The following is a 14,232-nucleotide window of genomic DNA, read 5'->3' as shown; positions in this document are numbered from 1 at the left end:
GGCGTGTGGCGATTGCCAGAACTCAAATTACAAACAGTGTTACCAACTGAAGTTCACGAAAATGCCAGCGACCCCGAACGGGCGGAAACTTCCGGCATTTATGGGGCGTCAGGATTGGATTCCGGTGTGGAGCCCAGCTGCAGGCAATCCTGACAGTAACAGGTGTATATTTGTATAAATGTTTACTGTGTATAACTACACAACAATACTGTTCTTACTTTAATAGTTTTATTTAATCATTGTTTTTCCTGGGACTTCATTCCCCATGATTCCTTGCTGGATATTTAAGGGTGTGCATCACTTCCCTCTCTCCCCTTTTATTTCCCTGAAGGAGCAGGTAAGAAGTGATGGCTCCGTCGCAATCCGCTCTTCAAACCTCATCCACAACTTTTCATCTTAAAATATAACTTTACCGAAAAATATGTCATTACCATGTAATTTAAAGAGCAGCTACTGGCTATTAAATGTCTTAGCATGCCACTAAATTTTTTTGTCGGACACATGCCACATTATGGTATTACCGAACCTGCCCATCCTGCAAATACTCATTTCAGGATTTTCCCCCTACCTGCACTGTAATCTGATTGGTTTATTTACTTTGGCGTGATTGGCTTGGAGGAATTAAAATGGCAAAATACACCATTCCACCTTATTTACTGTGCCACATACATGGTGCACACCATCTGTGCAATAACTCAAGGTAAACATCAGGTTTCAGTCTTAAGAGATACTTTAGACTGTTATAATAATACTTTATTATAATAGCAATGACAGATTCTGCCTGGAAATATACAAGTTGATATTAAGAGCTGTGTGGTGATATACATACACGCATATATATATAATTATAGTAAAATATATTTATTTTACTATATATATTAAATAAAATATATATGTATATATTTAGTCATAATAATTATTCTGTAAGCATTATTGAACACGTATGTGATAAATGCATTTGCAACAAATTCCGCCCTTTCCACCAACTGATGGTGCCATTCAGCAGAAACATTCATTTCAATGTTGAATCTCGTGTTTTAATCAGACACTGAACCCCACTTAGTGGACGCAGTGGTCCGGAGTCCAGAATATCAAAACTCTGTCCAGGGAGCAGCGTGTAGTCAAACCTCTGCACCAGTTTGGCCAGGACAACTTTTGCTTCCATCTGCAAAGAAGGTATTTTGCTGATAAGTTAATATGCATTTACAGGGCCATGTATTGTTCATTTGGTCTTTTTTTGATTCAGAAACCTGTGAAAAGTTTTGTCCAAGACAGGAACGTGGGCCCAAAGCAAAGGGATAGTAGCAGAAATAAGGCCTTTTGGGAAAAGATAGAAAAAACAATATCAGATTAATATCACACCTGCACATTTACTTATAGATCAGTTTTCGGGCATGATTTTCATTACTTACTTTGGTGCGTCCAAGCTAAAACGTTCTGGATCAAACTTTAACGGATCTTTGAAAAACCTTTCCAGTCGTGAGGAAACGTATGAGCTAAACTGACAAAAAACACAAGATGTTTAACTTCTAGATATATCTGTAGAATTAGCATTACCATCTTTTTCCACACACTTACAACGACTTGAAATCCACCTGGAATCTTAATGCCGTCGATGACGATGTCGTCTGCCGCCCACCGACTTGTACCAGGGGCTGTTGGGTACAACCTCAGAGTTTCCTTTAACACCTAAAATTCACACAGGAACATTTTAACCGCTAACATTGACCAAATTTAAATATGTCACCTGTAGCAAGATTTTATGTTATGGATTTTGTCCTTTCTAATTAATGAGAAAAATCTACAAACACGATGAATGGGTGAAATGGATCATTTTTATTGGTAAATTGATGATTTTGTACCTGAGACAGGTAAGTCAGATTTCCGAGGTCTTCATAGCTGACCTCAGGCTTGGTCCCAATAACTTCGTCCACCTCTTCCCTGAGCCTGGGATTTCAGGGTAAGTTAGAAAGAATAAATTACTCACAGTACCAGTGCACTAAGTCGATAAAAGATGCTGAAAACGGCTTAGTGCTGTGAGTCGAAAAAAAAAGAATACGTTTAAGAACATTGGAAGCTTCATGATTTCTCTTACTTTGCCATGATCTCTGGCACACGACCAAGTTCCATGATGGCAAAAGCCAGCTGATTGGCTGTGGTTTCTTGTCCTGTCATCCAATATATGATGTGGCACTCATTAAACCAATCAAATATTCAAAACCAAAATGAAGCATTATCAATACTAAACTATATTCAAGATATCTTGACAGTTCACCAGCAATGAAAAATGTAAGAAAGTTGTCCAACATAATTTCCCAGTCATCATCATGACTTTTGTTTTCTTCTGTAAAGATAAAAAAAAACATAATCACCTTAAAACATAAAATGTGCATGTATTATTTTTTTTTAATTTTTGCACAGATACACTGTTTTTATAAAACCACTGTTTTATAATGTAAAATAAACATATTTTAGATTCAGCAATAATTCCTCTAAAAGTATAAGTTGCTCCACGCCAGGATTTCCACCTCACCTGCACTCTTTAGGATTTGTGTGAGAATATCCATAGGCACGTCTTCCCCGTTCTGCACTGCTTCTTTCCTCTCGGTTATCCACTTACTGCCTGTCTCGCGGAGAAGCTGCACGGCTTTCCTTGTCTCCCGGACCTCCTTCCTGTTCTGTGGCAAATACTGGGAAATGGCACAGGGACCAGAGTCAGTCCAAGTCTGTTTTGCTTGTCTTGACCCTCAAAAAAGCCAGCACAGACCTCGAACATGGGGTCTCTCAGAAAGTGGACCATGCCCTCCAGGCAACGTTCAATTGCACGAGGGAACGGGGAGTTGCTAGTGTGAAAAAGATCTAAATCCACCCCAAAAGCCACCTGCAAAAAAGAGAGGCAGAGAGAAAAAACAGATGAGAAGATAGCAGTTCTGTTTCGTGTAGACTTAAAAATGTTAAGTCTTGAACTGAAAACATCAGGTAAAATATCCGGTTTGAAGCGTAAGGAAATGTCAACCTTTGTAATGACGTCCAAGGTGACCTTATTGACCAGCTCTCGCATCATAGCAGGGCTCTGGCTCTCAGCTAGCTCAGCCAGTTTGTCCATCAGACGATCTGCCCTCTCATTAAAGGTACTCATCAAACCCCGGAGGTACCTGCCAGCCACAGGATCAGACACCTCGCTAAGATGCAAGGGACTCGTTTCTCCTGTGTGCTTTGTGGAAAGTGTCACTCACGAGCTGCTGAATGCTGGGTCCATGATTCGCCGCTGCCTGTACCATAGGTCGTGATCGGTTGCAGTCACCAGTCCATTTCCCAGAAACCTGTGCAACAAATCATGCAAATGCAGAGTACTTATCGTCATTCGCCGTAGATGGCTGTAAATAATTAGCAGTATTAGTTTAGGTTTGTACGCTGCTGTATTTTACATGCTGGTCTTAGTTAGAGAGGTAAATATATTAATTGTGAAAAGTTTTTAAACATATATTCATTGTAAAAACACACACACAGCACCCCCTGACATGCTTTAAAGCGTTAACAATCAGAGAGTTAACTTAACAGGAACCTGTTGACCCCATTCTTATAAATGAAGCAGAAACTGTCGTTGTTCTTTACTTGACTCATGCATTACTCATTCAACTACAGACCATCAAAAATTTAAATGAATTTGTATAAGTGAATAAAATGGCTGTTCATGAATGAAATGTGTTTTAAATGCGATTAGTCTTGAGTCAGCAGGCTCCATATGGGACAAACACAGAAAATTTGATGTGCATGATCATTGCCAGTGAACAAGTGAGCGGTTGCACATATCTGTGATTAATATATACGTAAGAATCATGTGAAGCATCTCAGCGTGGGCCACTGATGACATAAAGACTGGGAAAAAGTTGGTTTCACAGTGTTGCCTCATAAAGTCCATTTCACAATGCAACTATTTTTCAATTATTTATTTAAATATATATATATTAATCCAGATTTCTGGAGCAAATTCAACAGTCACTTTTTTTTTTTGAAGAGACTCGGGGTTAGGGTTAACCCTTACCCTAAGTTGAATTATACAGTCTTACCTAGTTCCGTACATGTTGAACAGACGCTTGTACACAAATTTGTCTTTGGTATACTTTGGTGACATCAAAATCTCCTGAGGGGACAGTAAAAAAGTCATCAGTTTATCTCTGATGAGTCTGGATGCTGAGAAGAAAGAAAAAACACCTTGGTGGCTTTTCACCTTGGTGGCTTCCTGGTCATAAACTGGCACAATAACATAGTGCAAAACGTTGAGTCTGTAGACGGGTCCGTATTTTTCAGCCCTGGCGTGTGCAAAACAAACATGATGATCTCAGTCCACAATGCAGCACTTTAAATTACTTACTAGTTCAGTAGTTCGTATTTTATTTCACCCAGACACAGTGTTTACTATAACCTTGATACCCAGATTCGACCATTTGGTTACTTTTCCATCCTGAGCCAACAGTGCACCAGATCCTGACCCCACCACACAATCCCCTTAGTACCAGAAGAGAAGGAGCAACGGCCAGACTGCAGGACTGCTCTGAGAACCTGGGATCCATTTAAACAGGAATGTACACGGACAGCTACACAGACCTCATTTCATTTTTAAATCAAGGCCTCTTCTGTTCAAGCTCAAGAAAATTCACACATAGTCCAACCGTGAAGCTCATCCTGGAGGAAGGCACCAGAGAGACAAAGTGCTCCTGCAAAGGCAAAAATGAGGAGCACTTCAACAGCCACAAATGCCGCAAAACATAAAATTCTCAGTGACTGGGTGGTCATGGTAGCCTAGCAGGAACACACTCACCTATGAACCAGAAGACCACAAAGTCCCAGGTTCAAACTCCACTGACTACCATTGTGTCCCTGAGCACTAAGAAGGTTGAAGATCAGTCATGCTGCTGCATTTTGTATGAGTTGTAGAGGTCGGATGGTGCATAGTGATAGACCAGCTAGAAGGGAGTTACAGTAGTCCAGTCGTGAGATTACTAAGGACTGAACCAGGATCTGGGTGGCCTGTGTTGACAGATAAGGATGGATACGTCTGATATTGTGGAGAAGAAATCTACATGAGCGGGAAAGGTTGCTGATGTAAGTCGAGAAGTTGGTTGTCTATTGTTACTCCAAGGTTGCGAGCTGTTGTAGAAGGAGAGAGCTGTGAGTTGTCCAGGTAAATAGCAAGATCCTGATGTGGTGAAGAATCTGCTGGAATGAATGTTAGTTCCATTTTGGGCTGCCATCCAAGATGAGATGTCAGTTAGACATGCAGCGATTTTGGAAGCAGCATGTAGATCAGAGGGAGGAAAAGAGAAGATGAGTTGTGTGTTGTCAGCATAGCAGTGGTAAAATAATCCAAGTGAGGAAATGACCTCACCAAGTGATCTCATGTAGAGGGAGAAAAGGAGAGGACCTAGCACTGAGCCTTGAGGGACACCAGTGGAGAAGTCTACATGAGGTAGAGAAGTCACTTTGTAAGATTTCTCATCAAGGTAGGAAGCAAACCACTGCCATGCTGAGCCCTGAATTTCAAGCCTTTCCATGTGTTATTTACACATTTTTAACATCATTTTTCATGGGCAAAGTTTTTTTCAGTGCAGCCAAACTGCCTCAGCATCCATTTTTGTGCCAGTTGTAACGCTCCATAAACGTAACGCTCCATACACATAACGCTTTTCTGACAATATTATACCATGGATTTGGAATAGACTTTGCTTCCCATGGGATCCCACTGCTAACGTCCTGCATCTTCACCTATCGCTGGTTTTAATGTTTTGGCTGACTGCTGCAACCACTTTATTATCACGTTATTATAGGTTATATCCATATTATATCATTTTGTCTCTTAATGAGGAGATCTATTTCTTGGGGATTAATTTGACAAATTATTGTGTGTTTACAGCCTTCTCGCCACCTGGGACAAAGGTCACAGGGCGTGTTTATAGTGCAAAGGACAGATATTATTCCTGATTCCTGCGTTACGTAATTAAAGTGCAAGTCGACAAGTCAGCGCGGTTCTGACCCGAAATAATGAATATTTTAACATGCACACGCCACTTTTGTAACTTCTGCAGGAACTTCTCACCATTCCAGAAATGTGTCGTGCACGACGTGCCCGGGCCGGGACTCCCTCGCAATGAGCCTGTAGTGTCCGAGCAGGAAGCTGGAGAGCAGAGAGACTGTAAGAAGCAGCGGGGAGGACCATCCGTCCTCCCTTCCCGGCTTACCTCTCTCTCGGCGGCCCGGGGAGGTGGTCGTACTTGGCGTGGACATGTTGCACGTACAGGCAGTAGCAGAAGAAGAGGAGCAGCAGCACCGCCAGCAGGTAGGCGAGGAGATACCCGGCCTGGACGGCAGCGACTTGCAGGAGCACCATGTCTGTCGAGCCTCCTGCGGAAGTGGACTGGGGCCTTTTATGGATGCGGAGGGAGGGCCGATCATACAACCAACATTAAACCACATTCCGGTTTAACATAGACCATAACATAGACCTGGTTTTCAGTGGGGATAAAACTACGGGTGATAGAAATTATACTGTGAGACACAATCAAATATCAATATTTTTGTGTACAAATTTAGTCCACCGGGTGGTGCTGTCGAGCGTTTTCTGCAGTGAGGTCAGCAGAGATGAGAATCAGCACGTGGCCACAACCTCCACTCCTGTAGATGGTGCTGTACAGCTGGGTGAATACTGCTTGGCATTTCAGGCAGAGTGAAATCACAAAAACATGGTGTATCGTAACTCGTGTATCACGGTAAGTATCGTAAAATGAGTTCAACTTCACAGTATATCATGATAATTGTATCATAACCGTGTATCGTGATAAGTATCGTAACATGAGCTCAATATCACAATATATCATGATAATCGTATAATAACCATGTATCGTGATAGTATCGTAACATGAGCTCAATATCACAATATATCATGAAAATCGTATCATAACCCGTGTATCGTGATAAGTATCGTAACATGATCTCCTTGCCAATACACATTTCTTAGAATAATATTATATTATTTGATTTAGAATTTCAAAACTTAGACAAAGTCCTCTCCAGGGCCGTTTCTAGTCAGGCGTAAATGAGGGGGCAGACAGAAATGTGAAGGGGCACATAGGGGTGACAGAGACTGGAAATGGGTGAGGTGGGGTGCTCTGGGTAACTGTTTTTGTCATGTAACTGGACTGCACTTTGTCCAGCCTCTACCCCAAGACCATGGGTGTCCCACCTGAAGGCTGAGCTTGGGGCCACTAAGGCACACAAACCCCGACCATGAAAAGTTGGCGAACCTTCAGAGGGGAAAAAAATATATTCCTCATCAGATTATTACTAAAAGCATAACATTTATATTTAAGGCATTTGGCAGACGCCCTTTACCAGAGCGACGTACAACATGCTTTCAAGTTACCATCGATGAAGTGAACAGTTCTAGTTCATAAGGACCCCCAACTATGAATACAATCTTTTTATTCACTCTTGTTGTAGACAATAAGAATGTTACAAATTTATCTAAATATTCTCTAAAGAGGAAGGTCTTATTTGCCTTAATTGGATTATATTATAACCCAACAATATCACTTCTCACTATTGCCAATATTAAGAAAACTAAAGAAGGTTGGCATAGTTGAAAGAGGATGCACCTCACAGCATTAAATTATCCTTGGTGAGCTGCTGTGGTGGAAAGTGAATAAGCTTCATGTCAGAGCTCGAGTTCCGGGCAAACTGGCAGACATAGTGCTCATAGAAGATGAACGAGGAGTAGTTGTCTTGGAGGTCAGAGGTCATGAAGCGACTGCTGCCACGAGTGGAGACGTTCTGTGGCACATCCTGCTTCCCTCCCGGTGTCTGGCAGGGAGAAGACCTCCCCAGACCTCCTGGAGACCTCTTACCATGGAGGATTCTTGTCACTGGCATGGAAGGCACTCAGAAGTCAGGGTGGACGGAGCAGAGCTCAGAAGAGGGAAGTTATGAATAAAGCGCCATTGTCCTGCAGCAGTATCTTCCCTTTTACAGGGCTCCAATCATGGACGCCTAATTATCAGGCGGCAATTCGGAAGCAGGAGAAGAAGACGGAGTCTTTAAGTATGAACTTAAACCCATAGAAATTAAAAGTTATTTACACATATGGTATAATATGAATTACTTTGGACCTCCCATTGTGATTGGCTTGGAGGAATCAAAATGGCAAAATACACCATTCCACCTTATTTACTGTGCCACATACATGGTGCACACCATCTGTGTAATAACTCAAGGTAAACGTCAGGTTTCAGTCTCAAGAGATACTTTAGACTGTTATAATAATACTTTATTATAATAGCAATGACAGATTCTGCCTGGAAATATACAAGTTGATATTAAGAGCTGTGTAGTGATATCTATCTATCTATCTATCTATCTATCTATCTATATATATATATATATATATACACACACACACATGCATACATACATACATACACGTATGTATATAATTATAGTAAAATATATTTAATTTACTACATATATTAAATAAAATATATATGTATATATTTATAATAATATAATAGTCATAATAATTATTCTGTAAGCATTATTGAACACGTTTGTGATAAATTCGCCCTTTCCACCAACTGATGGTGCCATTCAGCAGAAACATTCATTTCAATGTTGAATCTCGTGTTTTAATCAGACACTGAACCCCACTTAGTGGACGCAGTGTTCCGGTGTCCAGAATATCAAAACTCTGTCCAGGGAGCAGCGTGTAGTCAAACCTCTGTACCAGTTTGGCCAGGACAACTTTTGCTTCCATCTGCAAAGAAGGTATTTTGCTGTTAAGTTAATATGCATTTACAGGGCCATGTATTGTTCATTTGGTCTTTTTTTGATTCAGAAACCTGTGAAAAGTTCTGTCCAAGACAGGAACGTGGGCCCAAAGCAAAGGGATAGTAGCAGAAATAAGGCCTTTTGGGAAAAGGTAGAAAAAACAATATCAGATTAATATCACACCTGCACATTTACTTATAGATCAGTTTTCGGGCATGATTTTCATTACTTACTTTGGTGCATCCAAGCTAAAACGTTCTGGATCAAACTTTAACGGATCTTTGAAAAACCTTTCCAGTCGTGAGGAAACGTATGAGCTAAACTGAGAAAACACAAGATGTTTAACTTCTAGATATAACTGTAGAATTAGCATTACCATCTTTTTCCACACACTTACAACGACTTGAAATCCGCCTGGAATCTTAATGCCGTCAATGACGATGTCGTCTGCCGCCCAGCGAGTTGTACCAGGGGCTGTTGGGTACAACCTCAGAGTTTCCTTTAACACCTAAAATTCACACAGGAACATTTTAACCGATAACATTGACCAAATTTAAATATGTCACCTGTAGCAAAATTTTATGTTATGGATTTCGTCCTTTCTGATTAATGAGAAAAATCTACAAACATGATGAATGAGTGAAATGGTTGGTAAATTGATGATTTTGTACCTGAGACAGGTAAGTCAGATTTCCGAGGTCTTCATAGCTGACCTCAGGCTTGGTTCCAATAACTTCGTCCACCTCTTCCCTGAGCCTGGGATTTCAGGGTAAGTTAGAAAGAATAAATTACTCACAGTACCAGTGCACCAGATGCTGAAATCGGCTTAGTGCTGTGAGTCGAAAAAAAAAAGAATACGTTTAAGAACATTGGAAGCTTCATGATTTCTCTTACTTTGCCATGATCTCTGGCAGACGACCAAGTTCCATGATGGCAAAAGCGAGCTGATTGGCTGTGGTTTCTTGTCCTGTCATAAAATATATGACGTGGCACTCATTAAACCAATCAAATAACCAAAACCAAAATGAAGCATTATTAATACTAAAGTATATTCAAGATATCTTGACAGCTCACCTGCAATGAAAAATGTAAGAAAGTTGTCCAACATAATTTCCCAATCGTCTTCATGACTTTTGTTTTCTTCTGTAAAGATAAAAAAAAACATAATCACCATAAAACATAAAATGTGCATATATTATTTTTTTTATATTTTTGCACAGATACACTGTTTTTATAAAACCACTGTTTTATAATGTAAAATAAACATATTTTAGATTCAGCAATAATTCCTCTAAAAGTATAAGTTGCTCCGCGCCAGGATTTCCACCTCACCTGCACTCTTTAGGATTTGTGTGAGAATATCCATAGGCACGTCTTCCCCGTTCTGCACTGCTTCTTTCCTCTCGGTTATCCACTTACTGCCTGTCTCGCGGAGAAGCTGCACGGCTTTCCTTGTCTCCCGGACCTCCTTCCTGTTCTGTGGCAAATACTGGGAAATGGCACAGGGACCAGAGTCAGTCCAAGTCTGTTTTGCTTGTCTTGACCCTCAAAAAAGCCAGCACAGACCTCGAACACGGGGTCTCTCAGAAAGTGGACCATGCCCTCCAGGCAACGTTCAATTGCACGAGGGAACGGGGAGTTGCTAGTGTGAAAAAGATCTAAATCCACCCCAAAAGCCACCTGCAAAAAAGAGAGGCAGAGAGAAAAAACAGATGAGAAGATAGCAGTTCTGTATCAGGTTTCGTGTAGACTTAAAAATGTTAAGTCTTGAACTGAAAACATCAGGTAAAATATTCGGTTTGAAGCGTAAGGAAATGTAACTCTTGTCAACCTTTGTAATGACGTCCAAGGTGACCTTATTGACCAGCTCTCGCATCATAGCAGGGCTCTGGCTCTCAGCTAGCTCAGCCAGTTTGTCCATCAGACGATCTGCCCTCTCATTAAAGGTACTCATCAAACCCCGGAGGTACCTGCCAGCCACAGGATCAGACACCTCACTAAGATGCAAGGGACTCGTTTCTCCTGTGTGCTTTGTGGAAAGTGTCACTCACGAGCTGCTGAATGCCGGGTCCATGATTCGCCGCTGCCTGTACCATAGGTCGTGGTCGATTGCAGTCACCAGTCCATTTCCCAGAAACCTGTGCAACAAGTCATGCAAATGCAGAGTACGCTGCTGTATTTTACATGCTGGTCTTAGTTAGAGAGGTAAATATATTAATTGTGAAAAGTTTTTAAACATATATTCATTGTAAAAACACACACACAGCACCCCCTGACATGCTTTAAAGCGTTAGCTATCAGAGAGTTAACTTAACAGGAACCTGTTGACCCCATTCTTATAAATGAAGCAGAAACAGTGTCATTCCTCTTTACATGACTCATGCATTACTCATTCAATTACAGACCATCAAAAATTTAAATGAATTTGTATAAGTGAATAAAATGGCTGTTCATGAATGAAATGTGTAGGTTGTAAAAATGTTCACACCACTGCTTTTTAAATGCGATTAGTCTTGAGTCAGCAGGCTCCATATGGGACAAACACAGAAAATTTGATGTGCATGATCATTGCCAGTGAACAAGTGAGCGGTTGCACATATCTGTGTTTAATTTATACGTATGAATCATGTGAAGCATCTCAGCGTGGGCCGCTGATGACATAAAGACTGGGAAAAAGTTGATTTCACAGTGTTGCCTCATAAAGTCCTTTTTCCACGTATTCAAGTAAAACTCACCATTTCACAATGCAACTATTTTTCAATTATTTATTTCAATAAAAAATATATTAATCCAGATTTCTGGAGCAAATTCAACAAAGTCACTTTTTTTTTTTAAGAGACTCGGGGTTAGGGTTAACCCTTACCCTAAGTGGAATTATACAGTCTTACCTAGTTCCGTACATGTTGAACAGACGCTTGTACACAAATTTGTCTTTGGCATACTTTGGTGACATCAGAATCTCCTGAGGGGACAGTAAAAAGTCATCAGTTTATCTCTGATGAGTCTGGATGCTGAGAAGAAAGAAAAAAACAACGAAGTGTTTTCACCTTGGTGGCTTCCTGGTCATAAACTGGCACAATAACATAGTGCAAAAAGTTGAGTCTGTAGACGGGTCCGTATTTTTCAGCCCTGGCGTGTGCAAAACAAACATGATGATCTCAGTCCACAATGCAGCACTTTAAATTACTTACTAGTTCAGTAGTTCGTATTTTATTTCACCCAGACACAGTGTTTACTATAACCTTGATACCCAGATTCGACCATTTGGTTACTTTTCCATCCTGAGCCAACAGTGCACCAGATCCTGACCCCACCACACAATCCCCTTAGTACCAGAAGAGAAGGAGCAACGGCCAGACTGCAGGACTGCTCTGAGAACCTGGGATCCTTTTAAACAGGAATGTACACGGACAGCTACACAGACCTCATTTCATTTTTAAATCAAGGCCTCTTCTGTTCAAGCTCAAGAAAATTCACACATAGTCCAACCGTGAAGCTCATCCTGGAGGAAGGCACCAGAGAGACAAAAAAATGAGGAGCACTTCAGCAACCGTGAACCTCAGAAGGCGCTGCAAAGCCTTAAATCCTCAGTGGTCGTAGTAGCCTAGCAGGAACACACTCGCCTATGAACCAGAAGACCACAAAGTCCCAGGTTCAAACCCCACTGACTACCATTGTGTCCCTGAGCCCTGAGAAGGTTGAAGATCAGTCATGCTGCTGCATTTTGTATGAGTTGTAGAGGTCGGATGGTACATAGTGGTAGACCAGCTAGAAGGGAGTTACAGTAGTCCAGTCGTGAGATTACTAAGGACTGAACCAGTAGTTGGTGATTGGTGATGTGAGTCGAGAAGGAGAGTTGGTTGTCTATTGTTACTCCAAGGTGGCAGGCTGTTGTAGGAGAGAGCTGTGAGTTCTCCAGGTAAATAGCAAGATCCTGATGTGGTGAAGAATCTGCTGGAACACCAGTGGAGAGTCTATGTGAGGTAGCGGTGGATCCTTTCCAAGTCACTTGGTAAGATCGCTCATCGAGGTAGGAAGCAAACCACTGCCATGCTGAGCCCTGAATTCCAAGCCTTTGCATGTGTCATTTACACATTTTTAACATCATTTTTCATGGGCAAAGTTTTTTTTCAGTGCAGCCAAACTGCCTCAGCATCCATTTTTGTGCCAGTTGTAACACTCCATAAACGTAACGCTCCATACACATAACGCTTTTCTGACAATATTATACCATGGATTTGGAATAGACTTTGCTTCCCATGGGATCCCACTGCTAACGTCCTGCATCTTCACCTATCGCTGGTTTTAATGTTTTGGCTGACTGCTGCAACCACTTTATTATCACGTTATTATAGGTTATATCCATATTATATCATTTTGTCTCTTAATGAGGAGATCTATTTCTTGGGGATTAATTTGACAAATTATTGTGTGTTTACAGCCTTCTCGCCGCCTGGGACAAAGGTCACAGGGCGTGTTTATAGTGCAAAGGACAGATATTATTCCTGATTCCTGCGTTACGTAATTAAAGTGCAAGTCGACAAGTCAGCGCGGTTCTGACCCGAAATAATGAATATTTTAACATGCACACGCCACTTTTGTAACTTCTCACCATTCCAGAAATCTGTCGTGCACGACGCGCCCGGACCGGGACTCCCTCGCGATGAGCCTGGAGTGTCCGAGCAGGAAGCTGGAGAGCAGAGAGACGGTCAGAAGCAGCGGCCGGAGCCGCGGCACCGTCCTCCCTTCCCGGCTTACCTCTCTCTCGGCGGCCCGGGGAGGTGGTCGTACTTGGCGTGGACGTGTCGCACGTACAGGCAGTAGCAGAAGAAGAGGAGCAGCAGCACCGCCAGCAGGTAGGCGAGGAGATACCCGGCCTGGACGGCGGCGACGTGCAGGAGCGCCATGTCTGTCGAGCCTCCCGCGGAAGTGGACCGGGGCCTTTTATGGATGCGGAGGGAGGGCCGATCATACAACCAACATTAAACCACATTCCGGTTTAACAAAGACCATTTCCCACAACGAAAAAGAAAACACGGTCTCGACTTCGAAGTCATTTCAAAGTTGAGATTAATTAGAAGCAATCTGCCACGCCTAATATTTTAGCCTTTCCGTAATGTGAATAAACCAAACCTGCTGTCAGTAGTATTATAGTAAAGTAAAAAAAAATACTCATAGGTATAAATTAGACGGCTAATATTTTTATACGAGTATAAAAACACATTAAACCACTGACAGCTACGGTTTGCATTTTTAGTGCATAAGGAGTTTGTGTTTTTTTCTTTCCAGTAGGGATAAAAATAATATTTCTTTGGTTTTACTCAAGTAGATTTTTAGATGGTACTTTTATTTGAGTAGAATTTAAGCAAAGTCAAAGTACTTTTACTTAATTACATTTTTTCATAACTTTTTCCA

General features: G+C 41.5%; 2 protein-coding genes across 2 annotated transcripts; both read right to left on the bottom strand.

The window, feature by feature from the left end:
• Nucleotides 1–914: 914 nt before the first annotated feature.
• LOC114803038 (cholesterol 24-hydroxylase-like) lies at nucleotides 915–6,400 on the bottom strand. Its single transcript, XM_029002302.1, has 15 exons — nucleotides 6,240–6,400; nucleotides 6,098–6,175; nucleotides 4,232–4,313; nucleotides 4,071–4,144; nucleotides 3,237–3,323; nucleotides 3,017–3,155; nucleotides 2,768–2,881; nucleotides 2,534–2,690; nucleotides 2,276–2,344; nucleotides 2,096–2,168; nucleotides 1,863–1,947; nucleotides 1,579–1,689; nucleotides 1,413–1,501; nucleotides 1,251–1,317; nucleotides 915–1,165 (listed from the first exon to the last, which is right to left on the bottom strand). The coding sequence occupies exons 1-15, from the start codon at nucleotides 6,386–6,388 to the stop codon at nucleotides 1,013–1,015; spliced, it is 1,527 nt and encodes a 508-aa protein (XP_028858135.1). The 5' UTR covers nucleotides 6,389–6,400; the 3' UTR covers nucleotides 915–1,012.
• A 2,086-nt stretch (nucleotides 6,401–8,486) lies between these two features.
• On the bottom strand, nucleotides 8,487–13,748 carry LOC114803037 (cholesterol 24-hydroxylase-like). Its single transcript, XM_029002301.1, has 15 exons — nucleotides 13,576–13,748; nucleotides 13,430–13,507; nucleotides 11,865–11,946; nucleotides 11,706–11,779; nucleotides 10,869–10,955; nucleotides 10,649–10,787; nucleotides 10,384–10,497; nucleotides 10,150–10,306; nucleotides 9,892–9,960; nucleotides 9,712–9,784; nucleotides 9,489–9,573; nucleotides 9,215–9,325; nucleotides 9,051–9,139; nucleotides 8,889–8,955; nucleotides 8,487–8,803 (listed from the first exon to the last, which is right to left on the bottom strand). The coding sequence occupies exons 1-15, from the start codon at nucleotides 13,722–13,724 to the stop codon at nucleotides 8,651–8,653; spliced, it is 1,527 nt and encodes a 508-aa protein (XP_028858134.1). The 5' UTR covers nucleotides 13,725–13,748; the 3' UTR covers nucleotides 8,487–8,650.
• Between the last annotated feature and the right edge of the window lie 484 nt (nucleotides 13,749–14,232).

Source organism: Denticeps clupeoides, chromosome 14, assembly GCF_900700375.1.
Source record: "Denticeps clupeoides chromosome 14, fDenClu1.1, whole genome shotgun sequence".
In the NCBI taxonomy this organism is placed as follows: domain Eukaryota; kingdom Metazoa; phylum Chordata; class Actinopteri; order Clupeiformes; family Denticipitidae; genus Denticeps; species Denticeps clupeoides.
The sequence above is the reverse complement of the archived record's forward strand: the minus strand, read 5'-3'. Positions and strand labels throughout refer to the sequence as shown.

Excerpts from the sequence above, each read along its gene's own strand:
- LOC114803037 (XM_029002301.1), bottom strand. The coding sequence starts at position 13,724 with ATGGCGCTCCTGCACGTCGCCGCCGTCCAGGCCGGGTATCTCCTCGCC. Across the intron at positions 10,788-10,868 it reads GACCCGGCATTCAGCAGCTC|GTACCTCCGGGGTTTGATGA; the intron begins GTGAGTGACACT and ends TGTGGCTGGCAG. Across the intron at positions 9,140-9,214 it reads CAGGCGGATTTCAAGTCGTT|TTTAGCTCATACGTTTCCTC; the intron begins GTAAGTGTGTGG and ends GTGTTTTCTCAG.
- LOC114803038 (XM_029002302.1), bottom strand. The coding sequence starts at position 6,388 with ATGGTGCTCCTGCAAGTCGCTGCCGTCCAGGCCGGGTATCTCCTCGCC. Across the intron at positions 4,314-6,097 it reads CACGACACATTTCTGGAATG|GGCTGAAAAATACGGACCCG; the intron begins GTGAGAAGTTCC and ends TGCACACGCCAG. Across the intron at positions 2,345-2,533 it reads ACAAATCCTAAAGAGTGCAG|AAGAAAACAAAAGTCATGAT; the intron begins GTGAGGTGGAAA and ends TTATCTTTACAG.